This window comes from Triturus cristatus, chromosome 4_2, assembly GCF_964204655.1.
Source record: "Triturus cristatus chromosome 4_2, aTriCri1.1, whole genome shotgun sequence".
Taxonomy (NCBI): domain Eukaryota; kingdom Metazoa; phylum Chordata; class Amphibia; order Caudata; family Salamandridae; genus Triturus; species Triturus cristatus.
The window spans coordinates 324919021-324937656 of NC_140586.1; the positions used below are offsets into that span (position 1 = coordinate 324919021).

General features: G+C 44.8%; 1 protein-coding gene across 1 annotated transcript in view; it reads left to right on the forward strand.

Moving 5' to 3' along the window:
- Positions 1-9513: 9513 nt before the first annotated feature.
- IVNS1ABP (influenza virus NS1A binding protein) overlaps positions 9514-18636 on the forward strand; it is a 34243-nt gene continuing 25120 nt past the window's right edge. The window contains exons 1-6 of the mRNA XM_085601688.1: positions 9514-9753; positions 14627-14832; positions 15293-15407; positions 17040-17209; positions 17302-17377; positions 18212-18385. Coding sequence (XP_085457814.1) covers positions 14789-14832; positions 15293-15407; positions 17040-17209; positions 17302-17377; positions 18212-18385 — 579 coding nt within the window. The 5' untranslated portion in view covers positions 9514-9753; positions 14627-14788. The remainder of the gene's footprint in view (positions 9754-14626; positions 14833-15292; positions 15408-17039; positions 17210-17301; positions 17378-18211; positions 18386-18636) is intronic.

Below are 18636 nucleotides of genomic sequence, written 5' to 3' on the forward strand. Positions count from 1 at the left end.
AATATTGAAACTATTTCAACCTTTGTGTAGGTTATATTCAAAGCTATAGTGTCATGGAAGTTAATGTTCACCTGCACAAGGCAACATAGCTACAGTCCAGGCTATGAAACTGCAGCTTCGTGAAGTTGTAAGCCTGTTTGCATAGTGTAGCTATACTGCAGCCCCATTTACATAAAGCCTGAACAGGAAAGTAATGCTGCAGTCTGACTTGCAAGCTGCAGCATGGTGAAGTGAAGGGTCCTATGCCTGGAGTAGTTGTGCTGCAGTCGAAACCAGGTAAGCTGCAGCACTATGTACTCATAAGACATCATTCACAGGGCAGCAGTGTTGTATCATATATAATACAAATCTATGCAAAATATATGGTGTGCATGATGACTGGCTGGCCTTTTATTTCACTAGTGGCTTTGTTGCCAGGGGTGGGGAGGCAATAATGTTTCTAAGTGAGTGTTAAAAAAACTTTCACTTCTAATAAATGTTAATCTGCTGTAATAAATTGAAACTCTTCCCGCATGTAAAAGAAATACACTTTTTAGAAACTTAAAGAAACTCTTTTGTATCTTTACATGTCAATTATGCACAAATTACATATTCATGGCTTGCCTTGTGCATGGACTCTTAGAGCCAAGCTAGACCCTTGCTTCGGTTCTCCTTGTTAATCTGTTGGCTTACCTGCCTCTCTATGCAGTAATGCTGCCATCTGAAATGAGAAGCCACCGGTCTATGAATTTTCTTGGGCAAGTCAGCCATTCTGTGGCTCTGCGAAGTCCATAAGGAGTGCCCTCCATCCCTGCGTGTGGCAGCCCTGGTCTAGTGTTAAGAGGCCCAGAGGAGCTCACAACTCTCCTGGATCACGCAACACAATTTCGAGACTGCAAGGCCCAGAGTTGAAGACCCCCTCTCCATGGTCTAACAGCCATGGTGTAATCATAGTGCTGCGACGCCCAGTGTATGGGGCCCTCCCTCTTGGGCGTCACAGCCATTGTGTAGTGCTGCGAGGCCCAGGGGAGGGGTCCCCTCCCTTAGGCCTCGAAGTGATGGTGACCATTACAACAAATGAGGCACCCTCCTGAGCAGAAAAGGCAATGTGACTATTCTTTCCTCCACCCCACCCCTGACCTGTGCACAATGTTAATCGTCACCCCCACATCCCCACAAAATCCACCTTATCCTGTGAAGTGCAAGTTGCGAGGCGGAGTCACACCTCGCTGTCTAATAGTGAATGAATGGGGGAGGGACACAAGGAGCACACACCGTGAACCGAGATAAAAGTGAAAAGTGTGGTTTGTGGCAAACTGATAAGGTGAACGTGGGGCCCTGGGCAGCTGCCCACACTGCCCATGCCCAGCGCCAGCCCTGTCTGTGACTGGAGGCAGGTCACAGGTCAAGTGCAGGGCGATTATAGGTAGCGCTTTCCGGCACCAATGGCCCTGCCAATCACAGAAGGGAGAGGGGAAATTTTTGTGTTACCTCCCCCCCACCCTTGTCCCCCGAACTCAAAAATCTGGGGGGGATATATCCCCTGCGTCTCCCACATGTCCTACACCCATATCCCATAGCAACGGTTGAGACCAAGTTATTTCCCCTACCCAGGCCATCATGATGTCTCTGCAGACAGAGCTTTAGTATAGCAGTGCAATCAAAAGCTTCTCACACTGTGGCCAGTGCTTTAAATGGGTAAAAAACAGTGCAGGTACTCATTCAAATGGGGTGAGTGGGCGGGGCTAAGGGCGGGACTAAGAGCAAGACATGCTGATACTTACTTGACTTCAGTACTAGTTGCAGCACATACCAAAACACATGAGAAATGTGTTTCTATAAACAAAACAGGTTAACTCCTAACACGAAACGAAAGCCAAATGCGGTGATGTTTTAACATTTCCTTGTTTTATAGTATTTGAGGTTTCCATACTGTTATTTGCTGTTGCTTGGCACAATACTATATATTCTTGAGTGTGCGCACGCACACACACACACACACACACACACACACACAAAGAAACAAGCAGACGTGCACACACAAAGTATTCCTCACATTTCCTTTAATATACTTCCCAAGAGTGTCTCGAATCTCCCCCCCTTTCTCTCACTTTTTTACTCACCCAAAAACCGCCCACAGGCAAACAGACAAATATAAGCAAACACTCACTAAAAGAATCAGGAAAGATTAAAGCCATTTTAACCTCGTTACCTTCTTTGGCTTTCTTAATTGCGCTGTCACCTGCCTGCCTCGAACCTGTGTTTGCAACACAGCATGATGGTGAATACCAGACGTTATGCAATGAATAGTTCAGCGGGGGCTCACTTCACCAGTCACTGCTACAGAAGTGCCTGGGCTGTCAGACAGGTCACCAGCACTAGCAGCCAATGCGCCTACCGTTTAGGAGTACCGTTACTCTCTCTGGCAGCAGAGAAGTGCCGGTACTCAGAGTGTAAAAACAAGAAGTGCCGGTACTCAGTTCCTGTGAGTACCGGCCCATTTAAAGCACTGACTGTGGCAGATTTTATGCCACCAGAGACTTGACAAGGCTGACAGACAGGTGTCACAAGCAAGGTGGCAGGGGTCGCAAAGTGTGGGACCCCTAATTGCCATCCATAATTCAGTGCTCTAAAATGCACCGTTAGCTACATGCCACATTCTTACCACTCTCCTGCTGAGTGGGCGTGGCTTATTTACTACACTAGTTCTTTGGATGACCCATGTAACTTTTACAACCTCTATGGCTTAAGTGATATGACATTGAAGGCAGTATCCCTCCCCCACCCCCCTCCAAAAATGTTTACTCATCACTGCTATGGCAGGGACATCAAACGAGGCAGCGGCAGTAGGTTTCATTTTAGCTTTCTCCCTTTTTAAACGTCCATCAATTCCGTGAACTTTAATGGGAAAATTAAGATTCAATCAACACCACAAGGCAAAATAATCCAAGGTGCCTGCAAAACCGAGAGGGTTTATTTTCACATTTGACGGGTGAAAAACATTAAATCGAAAGGGAGGCTTGTCCACGCCCTATCGAATCGCTAGTACTTTTTAGGTCTCGCGTGGCGTTGCAGCGTGAAGCGCTGCTCGCCTCGGCGAGAGATTTTGTGAGAGAGAGATTTCAGAAGGGGACTTGAAGCCCCGTCCCTCATTTCCATTGGCTGGCGTCACCGTTTATGCTAAATGGTGGCCTGCCATTGGAAATTAGGGTTTTGGTTGCCGCCCTTTCGCCTGCGATCTGGACTGGGTCGCCTGCTTTGCTGCTGTCGCAAAGCACTTTCTTATCTTTATGGGGCCATGTGTTTCTAATTAGAAACACAGTGCCCCATAAAGACAAGAGATCGATGCTTGTTTTCGAAGCAAACAAGAACTCATGGAGACCTCTGGAAAAATAAGCATATCATTTCAACTGCATAAAGAAAAAAAATACTTAAAACTAGACGTGGTATGTTTGTCTTTATATAAATAAAACACTTTTAATAATCGAATGAGTGCGAGGTTGCTAGAGTCCACTTATGCACGGGTAGAAAGAATTTCGAATGCAGAGCACTGTTAGTGAGTTTGAGCTCGTTAGTCAGCTGTATGGTAGAATATCTATCGTCAGTAATCTTAAAATGTCACGGAATGTGATACGTAATTGCATTCAGCAGCGTTTGCTTACTCCTGTATGTCCCAATGACAAGCTCTGCTGGAGTTTATGCCCCACTAACATGCACTGTGAGAAACTCGCCCTGTCTTCCATCTCAACTCTAGAGCTCCCAAGCGTGACCAAAACTTCACGCCACTTCAGCTGAGCACGCAGTTAGGGCAGAAAAACCGTCCACTGTTTTGGGATGGAATTCACAGTTGCGTAACAGTTCACAGAAAGCTGTAACTTTTTGGATGAAATTCGCAGCAATCGTGTAACCGCTCACAGAATACTGTAACGGTTTCTAGAAAAGTATAACCGTTGGTGGCTGGGACTAAAAGATCGACTTGAATTCAATGCTCTATAATATCTGTAAAATGTACAAATTACACACACCGCTATAACCCCCCCTCCCCAACCTGACTCACACTGATACCTATCTACAGGTGACCCAGGTCACTATACGTGCTATTGCATAATAATATGCTGGGTGAAAAGGGCGAAAAGAAAACAACAGAAAAACCAACATTCGGGATAAGCTAATGCTCTTGGGAAAGTGTAAACAGAAGCTACCTCGAAGACATGTGTTAACGATTTGTACAGCCTTTTAACGATCTTTTCCCCTGTAAAGCTATGGAAGAATATAAGACCTGATAGAGCCCAGTTTCTGCGTAATCTTTAACTACTGCCACGGAGGGACCAGACCCACCCAAAGCCCTGTTGGTTGCTGTTTCATTTTATGTGGTTACATTGTGAAGCAAACGGAAAATAAACTGGGGCCTGTAAACCTCTAACCGTCTACAGTCGAGTTCGTAGTGCGGTTCAGGTTCTGCATGGATTGGCAAATGGTGCTCTTATCGCATTGGTGACCCAGAGCTGCTGACTGAGTGACAGGGGACACCAGGTTTGAGTCTCTCCATTTGTTCAACATCCTGGGATTCTGGGCAAATCACTTCATTATCCCTTACCCACAAAATATGAATCTGCGTCCTTGTGTAATGAAACTTGTGCTTGTGTGCTCCAGTACCTTCGGGGCGAATACGCGCTAAATAAAACTTTAAAAAAGCAATTTGCCCAAGATCACAATGCAGTGAAGTGAGGAGACCAGGATTGAAATTCGGTTTGCCCCTCAGACACTGCCATGTTCCCAGACGTGGGACCCGTGCTCACTACGCCACTGGAGTCAAGCTATCCTGGCTGATGGGTAGCTGGTTCGAGAGGACGCTGCTCTTTACTCTACAGCTTGGAGAAATCTCACTAGGGGCATATCACAGCCCAAAATTTGGGACCCATTTAGTTTTGGATATCCCCATCACAACTATTATAAATTTTTGACATTTTGAGGAGTGGGCTCATCCAGACGCGAGATTTCTTGGGGACGAAGTTTGTTTTCGAAATAACCACGACATAGCCAGGAGAATGATGAATGAAAGTCTCCATGCATTTATCTAGACCTTGGGTAATATGGATATGGATCCGAATATCTAATCTTTGAGAATCTGGTGATGACCTTATGACATTTAAGCTTTGCATCTCGTATTTGAAAAAAGCCTTGAGAAAGTCACTGTCGTGACGAAACACGTGTCGGCTGTAGCGCGCTTGAGATCAAGATTACGGAACCAATGTCACCAACTACAAATGAATTCCAACATAACAATGTATTAAATATGTAAAGGTGTTCTATTGGTTTCTGTCTTTGGAATGTTATCTAAAAGTCTTGTTCAGAATCACATACCAAACTTTTTTGATGAAATTAAAAATATTTATACTTTTGCATAAAAACCTCTCTGTGTTGAATTAGTATAAGATGAGAACGAAATCCTTTGCATAATACTGTTTTTCTTACTAATTAAGAACATTACATATGAGTGCCGGGGTACGTGTATTGTTCATAGTATCACAGGGCCACGTTTACGAGACCCAGGTGTATATGCACCCAAGGTAGTAGGGTGCATTTGTAACCCCTAGTGGCACCATCTCTATAAATGCTGTTGTTATAAAAATAAGAAAGTTTGTCACATCACCTTGTCTGATGATGTACTGATTACTGAAGTGCGACACAATCAAACACTACTACCGCTTTTACAATTCTATCCTGGCTGATGACGGCTGATAGCCAGAAACCGGTCCTAGGATGCTTGAATCCGGTCCAGGGAAGACATGGCTTGGCAGTTCGGGCTGGACTGTTCCCATGAGGCACAGGGTCAAGACTGATTTGCATATGGCCATGTCTAAACTGGGGTGGCGTAGTGGGCAAAAGAACGATGGATTTAACCCAGATCTCTTGACTGGGGGAGAATGCCTGCATTGTCAGTATTCCGTCCATCATTTGTTTGTTGTAACGCTTTTCGCCCTAAGTGGGATGGGTATTCCCAGACGTGGGACCCGTGCTCACTACGCCACTGGAGTCAAGCTATCCTGGCTGATGACGGCTGATAGCCAGAAACCGGTCCTAGGATTCTTGAATCCGGTCCAGGGAAGACATGGCTTGGCAGTTCGGGCTGGACTGTTCCCATGAGGCACAGGGTCAAGACTGATTTGCATATGGCCATGTCTAAACTGGGGTGGCGTAGTGGGCAAAAGAACGATGGATTTAACCCAGATCTCTTGACTGGGGGAGAATGCCTGCATTGTCAGTATTCCGTCCATCATTTGTTTGTTGTAACGCTTTTCGCCCTAAGTGGGATGGGTATTCCCAGACGTGGGACCCGTGCTCACTACGCCACTGGAGTCAAGCTATCCTGGCTGATGACGGCTGATAGCCAGAAACCGGTCCTAGGATGCTTGAATCCGGTCCAGGGAAGACATGGCTTGGCAGTTCGGGCTGGACTGTTCCCATGAGGCACAAGGTCAAGACTGATTTGCATATGGCCATGTCTAAACTGGGGTGGCGTAGTGGGCAAAAGAACGATGGATTTAACCCAGATCTCTTGACTGGGGGAGAATGCCTGCATTGTCAGTATTCCGTCCATCATTTGTTTGTTGTAACGCTTTTCGCCCTAAGTGGGATGGGTATTCCCAGACGTGGGACCCGTGCTCACTACGCCACTGGAGTCAAGCTATCCTGGCTGATGACGGCTGATAGCCAGAAACCGGTCCTAGGATGCTTGAATCCGGTCCAGGGAAGACATGGCTTGGCAGTTCGGGCTGGACTGTTCCCATGAGGCACAGGGTCAAGACTGATTTGCATATGGCCATGTCTAAACTGGGGTGGCGTAGTGGGCAAAAGAACGATGGATTTAACCCAGATCTCTTGACTGGAGGAGAATGCCTGCATTGTCAGTATTCCGTCCATCATTTGTTTGTTGTAACGCTTTTCGCCCTAAGTGGGATGGGTATTCCCAGACGTGGGACCCGTGCTCACTACGCCACTGGAGTCAAGCTATCCTGGCTGATGACGGCTGATAGCCAGAAACCGGTCCTAGGATGCTTGAATCCTGTCCAGGGAAGACATGGCTTGGCAGTTCGGGCTGGACTGTTCCCATGAGGCACAGGGTCAAGACTGATTTGCATATGGCCATGTCTAAACTGGGGTGGCGTAGTGGGCAAAAGAACGATGGATTTAACCCAGATCTCTTGACTGGGGGAGAATGCCTGCATTGTCAGTATTCCGTCCATCATTTGTTTGTTGTAACGCTTTTCGCCCTAAGTGGGATGGGTATTCCCAGACGTGGGACCCGTGCTCACTACGCCACTGGAGTCAAGCTATCCTGGCTGATGACGGCTGATAGCCAGAAACCCGTCCTAGGATGCTTGAATCCGGTCCAGGGAAGACATGGCTTGGCAGTTCGGGCTGGACTGTTCCCATGAGGCACAGGGTCAAGACTGATTTGCATATGGCCATGTCTAAACTGGGGTGGCGTAGTGGGCAAAAGAACGATGGATTTAACCCAGATCTCTTGACTGGGGGAGAATGCCTGCATTGTCAGTATTCCGTCCATCATTTGTTTGTTGTAATGTTGTACAGTAGTGCACTATGTGTCCTAACCTCGGAAAGGCGACACGTAGCCCTACCACGCGGTATCCTTAGTAATCAAGATATTTGGGACTATACCTGGGTTTTCCGTCAGGTTGCAGTCAAACGCTGTTTGGAAAGGACCGTGTGCGGTTGTAAAATCTGTGAGTTCCCTGAAGTGAAATGCTAATTAAAGTTGGTGTTCAAAGTCACAAACCTTTTGAAAATTCATATACGTAAAATATGTGAGGATTAATTAAACCACATATGTACTTAAAGTACTTGAAATTCGGGGATACCTATGTACAAAAACTCATATTACCGTCAATATCATTGCATATATTAGCGTTTGCAATGCAATAGGTCTCGCATTTACGCAAGTTTGAGCTATTGGCATTGTAAACGACAATGCCTTTTATTTAGATAGGATGTGGTCCGTCTGCTGCGCTGCCGCCTCTGGTGCAGGAAACCAGGGTTCAAGCCTCGAGGTCGCGTCCACATCATGTGATTCTGGGCAAATCACTTAACCCCTTCCCTGCTCATGACGGAACCACTCCGTCATGAGCCACGGTTGTGCTGTGCTCATGACGGAGTGGTTCCGTCATGCTGCGGCCGTTGGCCGCCGCTCCGCCCACGCGGCGCTAATTCCCCGGCTGTGCGGGCGATTAGCGCAGTGGGTGGAGACGTGACGGAACCACTCCGTCATGAGCACAGCTCAACTGTGGCTCGTGACGGAGCGGTTCCGTCACAAGCACAGCGCCACCGCGCTGCCCCCATACCCCCCCCCAGCGCCGCGGCAGAATTCCTGCCGCGGCGAAGGGGTTAATCTCCCCGTGCCTGAATGTGCAATGTAAATACGGTGCTATGTAAAGCGCTCCAATACCTTCGGGTCTAGTTCGCGCTATATAAATATGCAACCAAAAAAATCATATTTTGGTTTATAAAACATAAATAAAAGGCATTGTCATTTACAATACCAATAGCTTAAACTCGCGTAAATGCGAGACCTATTGCATTGCAAATGCTTGTTAAAGATCAGGGGTCAGTGTTTCATGCCTGGTTTCCTGGTTTCAAAATTCACGATTTTTCTTTTTTTTAGATTTATGTAGCGCGAACTCGGCCCCGTAGGTATCAGAACGGCTTACATGAGCACCAGTTACGTTACAGAAGAACACATTCATTTTTGGTAGGCACGGGGAGATGAAGTGATTTGCCCGGAATCACCGGCTGTTGAGCGTCCATGGCCCTTTTCGAAGTGTGGTTCTGCGCAACGACTCAGTCTACTTTTTTCTGTAATCGACACGTTGCAGTGTGACTGTCACAGCTTTCTAGAAATTAACATTTCCCGCCATTTTAAAGTACGTGCTGCAGCCTCCGGCTCGTTGGGCTGCTCTCGCTAGTCAAATACTGTCAGTCAGACGTCACGTGAAGGTACAGTCCTTTTTACCGCCCAAATGACCCAGTTTCTTAAACTATTCTGACACGCCCGAATGCAGATAAGTGGGTGGAGTCAAGAGTGACAGCGCAGACGCCATATTGAAGAAGGGCAGTTTCAAAGTTCACCGTATGTATGCCATGATAAAGGATTACTAAAACAAAAAACAACAAATGTTTGCTTGGGGCAGCACAATAACTTCCTCAATTCAATACATTTTATATATGAGAATTAAAAACTTATAAACAAACAAAATCCTGTATACGGTATCTGTCTGTTGTCTATGGTGCAATAATAGACTTAGCATAATTTGTTTCCATTTAGTGGCTTGAGTGGTCCCCTCCCACTACCTGCTGTCTGCAAGAGCTAGAGTTTCAAAATGGCAGACTACGTCGCACCACCAGCGGACTGGACGCCAACGCAATTCTCTAGAAGTCTCCACGAAGAGAATGGCTTGGGAGCTTCTGATTGGCTTGTGCGGAAGGGGACCTAAAGGGAGGGCGGCTTGTGACGTCAGGCCTTTAAACCGGCCGGCTGGGGTGCTGAGCCGTGATTGTGCGCGTGCTGTGGTGCTGGAAGTGTTTGCGGAGCAGTTCCACGTCTCGCAAGAAGTGACTGTTAGGTGCGCGCGCGACTCGTGCCTCCACCTTTAGCACCCCACAGTACCTGTTGGAGCCACCAGAACCTTCAGCAGTAGCCCCCACCCCCAGGAGGAGGTCAATATGAGCTTCATCGTGTGTGCCGAGAGAAACCAGGTACGTGGGGGTCTGGTGGCAGATAGAAAAGACCAGTGGGATGTACGACCCTGGATATCTATTTTCTACTTCTGGTATACGGGCTTTTCCTAGTAGTCGTTCTGCGGATGTGCACGTCTCCGTGTTTCCGATTCTCCTTGAATGCAAGGCTTGTAAACTGCCTGTAGCCGGCTGGTACTTTCCAGGATATGTGGCAATATGTACGCCCTCTCACATCCAGGTTTTGAAATAATGTATTAAGTGGACTATTTCTCTTCCCCCCCCCCCCCTTATTATTTTAGGATATCGTTTGAGATGCTTGGTTTAAAAAAAAAAATGTAAAGCGTTCCCTCTCCGTATTGTAATTAATTTGACCTCATTGCAACTGCCTTAAATGTGATAGACGAGTGGAAGCCAAGGATCGCCTCTTATAGCTCATACTTCGTGCAGGCACTGAGAGACGGATGTCTGCAAGCTGTACCGCATAGTTCTGTACAAGTATGCGGATGAGAGCGCGGGAAATCGGGGTACTTCTTTTCTCTTTAAGGGGAGAGGGTGGTCTCCTATAAGAATCCGCACCACTAAACAGGTACGTTGTACAGTGCCTCCAGGTACATGTTGGTAAGGTAGGCCACCCTGTTACAGAAAACCATTTATTCAATAGCGTCCCTAACCTTTTTAGCGTTTTGAGTGTATCCGCTTTGGAAGGCGCGCTTGCCCTTCAAAGGCCTTTGGTATTTTACTTCCTGTCCATTGCACTAAGTCTTTTCGACAGAGGCGAAATGCAAAATGGCGACGGGGGCTGCAGAATGTGAAGGGGCCACCTGAGTTTCCCATATATTAATTTTCATGGACTAAATGGGGACCACTTGAAGGGTTGAGAGAAGCGAGGTTGACCCCTTGGTTTTAAAACTATAGTGTTGCGCCTACCATGCTTATCACCCGCGGCCATACATGCCAACAATTTACAAGAGGAAGGAGGGAGTTACGATATATATATATATTAGGAAGAATGTATTTCTCCCATTGATTTCAATTGAAGGTTGAGTTAGTTTCAGGCGGGAGACGGACAAACTGTCAGAATCCGTGTGATGGCGGCTTGTCTGCAAGAATTATAAGAACTGCTGGCAAAACTGCACTTTGCCGTTTGGGCGCTGTTCGCCCTGGAAACGATGCCATTTTGTTATCGCAGGCGTACTCTTGTGGTGGTGGGTTAGAGCAACTGTTTGCATTCTTATTTTGACGGCTGCTGCATATAGATAGCAATGGCCAGAGTACATATTGTTGGGGGTAAATTGTAATGCTTTCCGCATTGAGGGCGTTTATCACTTTCATTCATCAATGCCCCATTCGCACTGATGGTGGGCGAGCCAGTTCAGGGGCGCGCAGCTGGAGGCCGCCGAGACGCCTCCGAAAGAGGTCTGCGACACTCCCATTGACGGGGGATGGCACTGTTAATTAACGAGATAATCGTAGACACAATACACTAGCATGTATTATCGTGGATGTGGTTACTGGTAGCTTGAACCTGCTTAGAAGGCATGGTCTGGTCTGCACGTCGAATCTGCGCTGTTCCGTGGTACCCCGCACACATGGATGGAGGGGACTTTCGTTAGCTTTGTCTGTCTGTAGTAAGTGATGGCTACTTATTTTGCTTAGTGTATGTTCAATCGAATGCTGTTTAGACAATGCACATGTTTTCACCCAACCATACCTCGATGTGTGATGCGTAGCGGGTGAGAATAGTGCACGGACCCTCGCATATTTTCGGTTTTGGTGTCTGGTCCTGCAGCTTCCTTGTTACAGGAACCATTCCACAATCTGGTCTAAACCGGTCCATGCTTTGGGCGGTGAGAACGATGCTACTAAAACAACCATGTGCCTTTCACGTTCAGTCGCCATGCAGCGTTTTTTCTGCGCTGTATCAAGTGCGTCTGAGAAGGAAATGTACAAGATGGCAGCTGTCCGTGCACAGGGTTCGAGGATGCAGGGATGGTAACGCAAGCAGTGCCCCTAGTGACAGTCGTATTTACACAAGATGGCTGATGCATGTGCTCGCCAATCAGTTTGAATGGGAGACCTTGCCTTTACGTCTGTCCCAACCATGGCAATCGCTGCGTATGATGAGGACTAGGGCAGCGATTTTGTTTAATTTGTTTTCTAACTAAACGGCGGGTCAAAGGCAAGCCGCTTTTTTTTTTTTCTTCAGTACGTGTTTCCGTGCTATCGATCTAAGGGTGCTTTTCGTTTACATCATTTCGGGAGGGGGGGGTCGCTACGCTAGACAAAATTATTTAGGTCTTGGAAATCGCCCTTGGGTCTCCTGAAATGCCAATTGCCAGGGAACAAATTTAATGCGGCTTTGCTTATCACTGTATTAGACCGTTTATTTTTTTTTTAAATAGTTTGGGAACCATAGTTTGTTTTCAATACATCATGCTTGCTTTACAAAACGAAAGGCCCCTTTGAAATAAGGCCGCCCTTCAATTGCATTCCTTAATAATAATCACTACCACAACTCCTATTCTTCATCAGTAAAATGACAGCCTTTTCTTGTGGTGGAGGGGGCTCAACCAATTTTAATTGGCATCGAGGGGCTGGGTGGTTGATAGTTTTACTAGCTGGGGAAACTTAAACATTATGAAATTGGATGTGTCCCATTAGTTGACAGTTATTATCACTAAACGAAGGAAAGGTTTACTTTGACAAACCCTGGTACATCCACATAGTACCAGCCACGGTGAATGTTTACAACTGCATGCGTAGAGTTTTGTGATTAAATAAAACGGTAGGACAATAGATGGCTACCTTGCTTGGGGGGGGGGGGAGGCGGGATTGCCGTGTGGGACTTTTTCTTGGCAACTAATGTGAGCTTGAATCACTGCAGTCATACTTTGACAATTGGTATTGGGTCACCTTGACGAGCGGAGTGGATGGCTATTGAAATATAATCTTAAACCTATTTCTCTAAAGGGTTAGGACCTGGCACTGCTGTGCAGGGCCTTAGTTTTAACATAGTGTACATATTTGCCGGTGACTTAATGCACGTGATTGTGAGGGACAGGAGATATATGCTACTTTATACGAAGGGCCTTGGTACAAGTGGCGCTTTAACTGGGATGAAAAATCTGAGGGTGTTCCTCTCAAAGGGCGTGACCTATGTAATTAAGGGGGTGGCTTAAAACACCTAAGCTTAACAGTGTGCCGCCTGACTGGTATGTTGCTGTTTGTCATTGCACCCCGATATATAATACAGCAAGTAACTTTGCATCTACAACGAGCCAGGACTATTGGCTTTGCCAATGGGTATTAGTTGCATAAGAGAAATAAGCAGCAACTATGGCATCGTTGTGTATCACATTGAAAATGCTTCTGTTGTGACATGAGACTGAAATAACTATATCGAGTCTCTTTGAAGTTACATCAAAGGCAGTGAAGGATGGTACTGCTGCAGGGTTAATCATTTTTTTTTTCTCACCCTGAGGGTGAGGGCAAAAACGGAGAGCACGATGAGGACCCGTCCTAGCACCTGCCTTTTAGAACGGCCGGTGCTGAGCACCGACAGGACCCGGCCCATTTAAAGCCCTGAGCACAAGACTGTTTGTTGGTTGTGTAATCTTTGCGGCCCTGCGCTCGCAGAAACCACAACGTGGCTGTAGGCTACTATTTTATATCCTCTGGGTGGACGGCGTATACCAGTCATGTATTCCTGTAACCAGTGTGTAGTTGAGTAGCTCCTCCTGCGACTGATCGGGTCATGGCTGCCTCAATGAAGCCAATACCTGCGAGATTGCCTTCTCCGGCGTCTGGGTGTACTCCCCCGTACCATTTTATCGTGGCTATCCATAATCCAGTGCACACCTGGCTTGTTTCCCTGCCTCTCTGCTCCGACCAAGAAGCAGGATCTTTGCCCTGTTTAAGATTACTGCAAGTCCACATGCGCTGCCTTTTCCAGCTGCGACATTCCACTCCAAGCATGAGCTCTGCAAATAGAGGAGTACCTTCTAAAGCCCTTTAAACAGGCCGCGCCTATTAATTAACTCTCACCCTTTCAGCCACAATAATGAAATCCTATAAAGCACATCCATATATATTTTGTCTGTTCCGCTCTCCCCACGGCAACAGTCCGAGGTTAAAGGTCGGTTTTCTGTGTAGAATATTTAAATATGAGCTAGATTCAAGCGGCAAAAGAAACGTGTTTCATCGGCCTTGAGTTATATTACTCGGACAACCACCAGATGTCATTAATATGTACACAACGTGAATTTGTCCCTAGCTCCCTATACCTAGTTATCGGTAAGAAGCAATTTAACTGCAGGGAGTCTTGTTATGGGGTGTTGCATTCTTTTCAAGGGCAGCCATTTCATAACCAAAAACGCTAATGAAGTGTCATATCGACCACAAAACATTCAACTTGGCAATACTTATAATATATAGAGTTCTGGGGTCAAGCTTTTCTACGTTGAACACTTTTGAAATATGTATTATCAGAGAACCAATGTATGAAGATTATCATTTCATAAATCACTGTCTCGTCAAGTACTTGCCCCTTTGTATGTCAATTCATTTTGTTGGAGATACCAATAGTGTTAAGGGTGGTGATTAGCATGTTTGCGTATCTCAAGGTTGTCAACTGCAGGGGAGGAGGGATCTGGTCCGTTTCTCAACCAGAATTCACTCCTGGCTGAGTCTTGTAGGTTTACGTATCAGACATGCTAGTTAACAGGTAGTTTAATGTTGGTGTCTGAATAGTTCACATGGATTCTCCTTATTCAAGATCAGTATGAATCGAACTCCGCTTCATTAGTGCTTACTTAACTGTATGTAAGTTAAGATCTCACCAATATCCCTGTAAACCTAACCACAGCCTTCCTTTTACTAACTTCTGTTTCAGATTATGATTCATGATTATCACAAAAGAAGCTCGTGTCTATAGCTTCTAAGGACGTGATTACATCATTCGCAAGCCTGGTAGTTTGGGTTCACCATTGCATTTGGAAACAGACGGTTCTGCCTGCATTTCAGTCTTCTAGAAGAATTGAATTGGTTGTACTCAATGTCTGTCAACTGTGCTCCAGACACTTCCTCCTCTGATTTTGAGTATGTATGTTTAAAATTAAGTTTAAATGTAAAGATAGCTTGCTTCTGTCTCTTGTGTTGACTGACACCGAGGGCGAAAAGTTTCACATTTGACAGTTTTAGAATGCATAACGTTTTTTTTCCTTCTGTAAGAAAGGGATACTGTTACAGAATTGCATTTAAACTTGATCATCTATTTTGAATGGAGCTCAGTGTTGCGCAACATAGACACGCTTGTATTGAACAAGGTGGTGAACGAAAAAAAGAGAAAAATCTAGTTTAATGGCTCACATCTAATACATCCTTATAATTTTACCCTAAAAGCTTGACTGCTAATTCTGTGATTGTCAGACATGATTTCTCTCTTGCGGCGCCTCAGCATGTTATTCAGGAAGAGTAACCATGATCAAGCATGGCACACAGCTTTAACAACTGGATTGACCGTATGTAAACATCTGTTCTCTTTCGTTCATATCTGCAGCAAAATGATTCCAAACGGGTATTTGATGTTTGAGGATGAGAACTTCATTGAATCTTCCGTTGCCAAATTGAACGCATTGCGAAAGAGTGGACAGTTCTGTGATGTTAAACTTCAGGTAACCATTCATTGTAGGCACATTGTTGCAGTTTAATTGGCTCCATTTTCTTTTCCAGATTTGTACTATGAAATACTTTTCATGATTATATTTAGGATCTGTTGACTGTGTGTACCCTCCTAGCTAAATAGATGATTATCTGTAAGCTAACATCCGGCACGTGCTTACTGCCTAATCTTTAGGAAAAGTCAGCACATTAAACTGCCGTGCACAATATTAGACTAAAGAGGAAAGACCATAGGAAGATCCTCTAAGTGGGTAACAGCTTGGATTATGGACACTAATCCTTTTCACTCAAAATGGGGCTACACCTTCGGTGTCCCACTGTCATCACCAAACACCTGAGAAACCAGAATGTAAAATATGGCGCACCTACTGCGGGCTTGAATGAGTGTGTATTTCACAGGGACTAAAGAGGTGATTTGGCGGTGGGGTATTTCATTTCACAACCTATCTTGGTTATGAAGAAAAGGATTAATTCTTAATTACTTGAATTTGGGATAGTGGTTACAGTATTCGTGCTTGAAAATTCACGTCTATTACAGCCCTCTTTTGCAGACCTCATCCATGAGTGTTTAGAAGGCTTGCCTTTTCCAAACACTTTCCCTCCCCTGTGAGCTGAATGTGGTTCTTTCGTAGCTGATGGGTGAATTGGAGAGTGGGTCTATAGTGGGTGGGGCAGGAGAACCTTTTTGTTTTAGATCTAATCAAAGTATGAATTAAGTTCTTGATTATGGCCACAACCTTCCATCAGCATGATATATAGGCTCTTATCAACTAAACATTAGATGATCAAAGTTAATATTTTCTCATTTAGTCTTTATGCAGGGCTAATTAATCTGTTTATCGCCTGGGCCCTTTTTCCAGGCTAATAGTCTGTAGCCTTCTGTTCTTGCCCAATTGCATCTGCCATGTTCCATTTTGGTTCCTGGTAAAACGAGGACTCCTTTGTGGTCTGCTATGTATAAACCTGGAAGTTGGTTTTTTTAACCTCTCCTCCTTTGATGACTTCTACCACTTCTCAATATTGTTTACCTGGGTTAACCCTTTAAGTATTATTTTTCTTGGTCTTAAACTCTATCATGCTATCGAAGATGACTAGCTTTTCGCTTGTTGTAAAAATCGTGATGGTGCTGTTGGCTTAACTTTACACTTGGCCACCTTTTTAAATGTATCAACTTCTACATGCTTGGTATGAAAGAAAATTCCCTTTATTATAATGCCACTTTAATAGATGCCAAGTTTTTCTAGACGGCTGTTGATGGTTCAGATGGCCCATACTGAAATATCTACCTGGTTTGAGGTTCCTTGGTAATTTAGATAAGTCATTCAGCAGGTGCACAGAGGGAAAACACTTCCTAGCCACGTTGGTACCAGGGTCTCCAGCAGACTTTTCCATTACATGCAAAAATGCTTCTAGAAAGGAGTCTAAAGTGCTTTGTTTTCGAGTTCCTAGCCTATGTGGGAGTGGAGTATACATGTGGGTGTTTTTTTGTTGTCTCCCTCCCCCCTCGCCTATGGGTTCCTGAAACCTGAATGGGCCCTGTTGATCATTGTGACTAGAATATCTCTGCGCATGACATGAGTGTTCCTGTTGCTTGCATTAATTTGAATTTCTATTTCATTTTAAAGGTATGTGGCCATGAAATGCCTGCACACAGAGCAGTTCTTGCTTGCTGCAGTCCCTTTTTGTTTGAAATCTTCAACAGTGATAATGATTCCCATGGTGTTTCTCATGTTAAATTTGAAGACCTTAACCCAGAAGCAGTGGAAGTTCTACTAAATTATGCTTACACTGCACAGTAAGTACATATTTATATTGTGAAACTCGCCCCACATTAGTGAGCCTTTCGTGTTTTTTCTCGGACTTATTTTCTTATATTCTCAACTGTAGGCTAAAAGCAGACAAAGATCTTGTAAGAGACGTGTATTCTGCAGCTAAGAAGTTAAAAATGGACAGAGTAAAGCAGGTATGTAACTTCTAAAAAAAAAAATCCAAAAATGTCTGCTTAAAAATGAGTACATTAAAAGTTTTAATGTAGCCTAATTGCTACAAGGTAGGGGAATGGGTACAGTTGTAGCAAAGTGCCCCCCGAAATTTAATCTTAAATAAATTTTAGTTGCCCAGGAGGTTACAGTATTTTCAGGTCGTACCTGGGCTGCGCATGCGCTGCTCTATGAGGTATGCTGTATTGAGGTAGGGACTTAAAGATCCGCCCGCTCTCGTCCCACATTTTTAATTGGCTTGTTATGGTGCACTGTAAATTGTGGCTGTTAATTGGTCGAAAGACTTGGTAGTCCCTCCTTAGTACCATCTGGTCTCATTTTGTGACCTTCCATGGCGATGCTCCCTGTTGCGTATGGTGTTGCCCAGTAGGCATTCATTACAGCCTCTGAGCACTGTTTTCTCAAATAGTTGTCCTGCCTGCAAGTGCCTTTGGTTGCAGGCAGGACACTCTCCTAACGCTTTTTATTATTGAAGCACACATTTGCAATGCAACATGTCTCGCATTTGCAAGAGTTTAAGCTATTGGCATTGTAAATGACAATGTTTTTTATTCATCTGTTTTGAAAACCCATAAATAAAAGCCATTGTCATTTACAGTGCCAATAGCTCAAACCCTCATAAATGCAAGACCTATTGCATTTCAAATGCTTGCGTTCTTGGGCTATTTTTTTTGGGGGGGGGGGGGGGGGGTCGCTTATAGGGGTAAAAAATCCACTTGCCTTTAAGACTTCTGTACTTATCTATGTACAATATACGGAAAAGTAAATGTAATTAACTCTTACAAATTTCTTACAAGGTGTGTGGCGATTATTTACTATCCAAGATGGATGCTCAGAGTTGCATTTGTTATCGGAACTTTGTCAGTTGTATGGGAGATTGGCGCCTGTTAAATAAGATTGATAGTTACATCCAGGAACATCTACTGGAGATTTCAGAGCAAGAGGACTTTCTCAAACTTCCACGATTAAAGGTACAAATTTGTTAACAAAAGAAAGTACATACGAGAAAAAAATCAAGCTTAGAATAACGTTTTTACATTCCATATTATCACCGTTACTTCTATGGTCCTCCCTTTAACAGGAGATGGGGCTGTTTGCAGCCAACCTTTTTAGTTCGCACAAATCAATGCAATACTAGAAAATGCTTGAATGTAGTCTTGTATCTTAAGTTACTAGTTCAACCATTATATGGTCTGCTGATAAAAGTTACATATTTTCATTG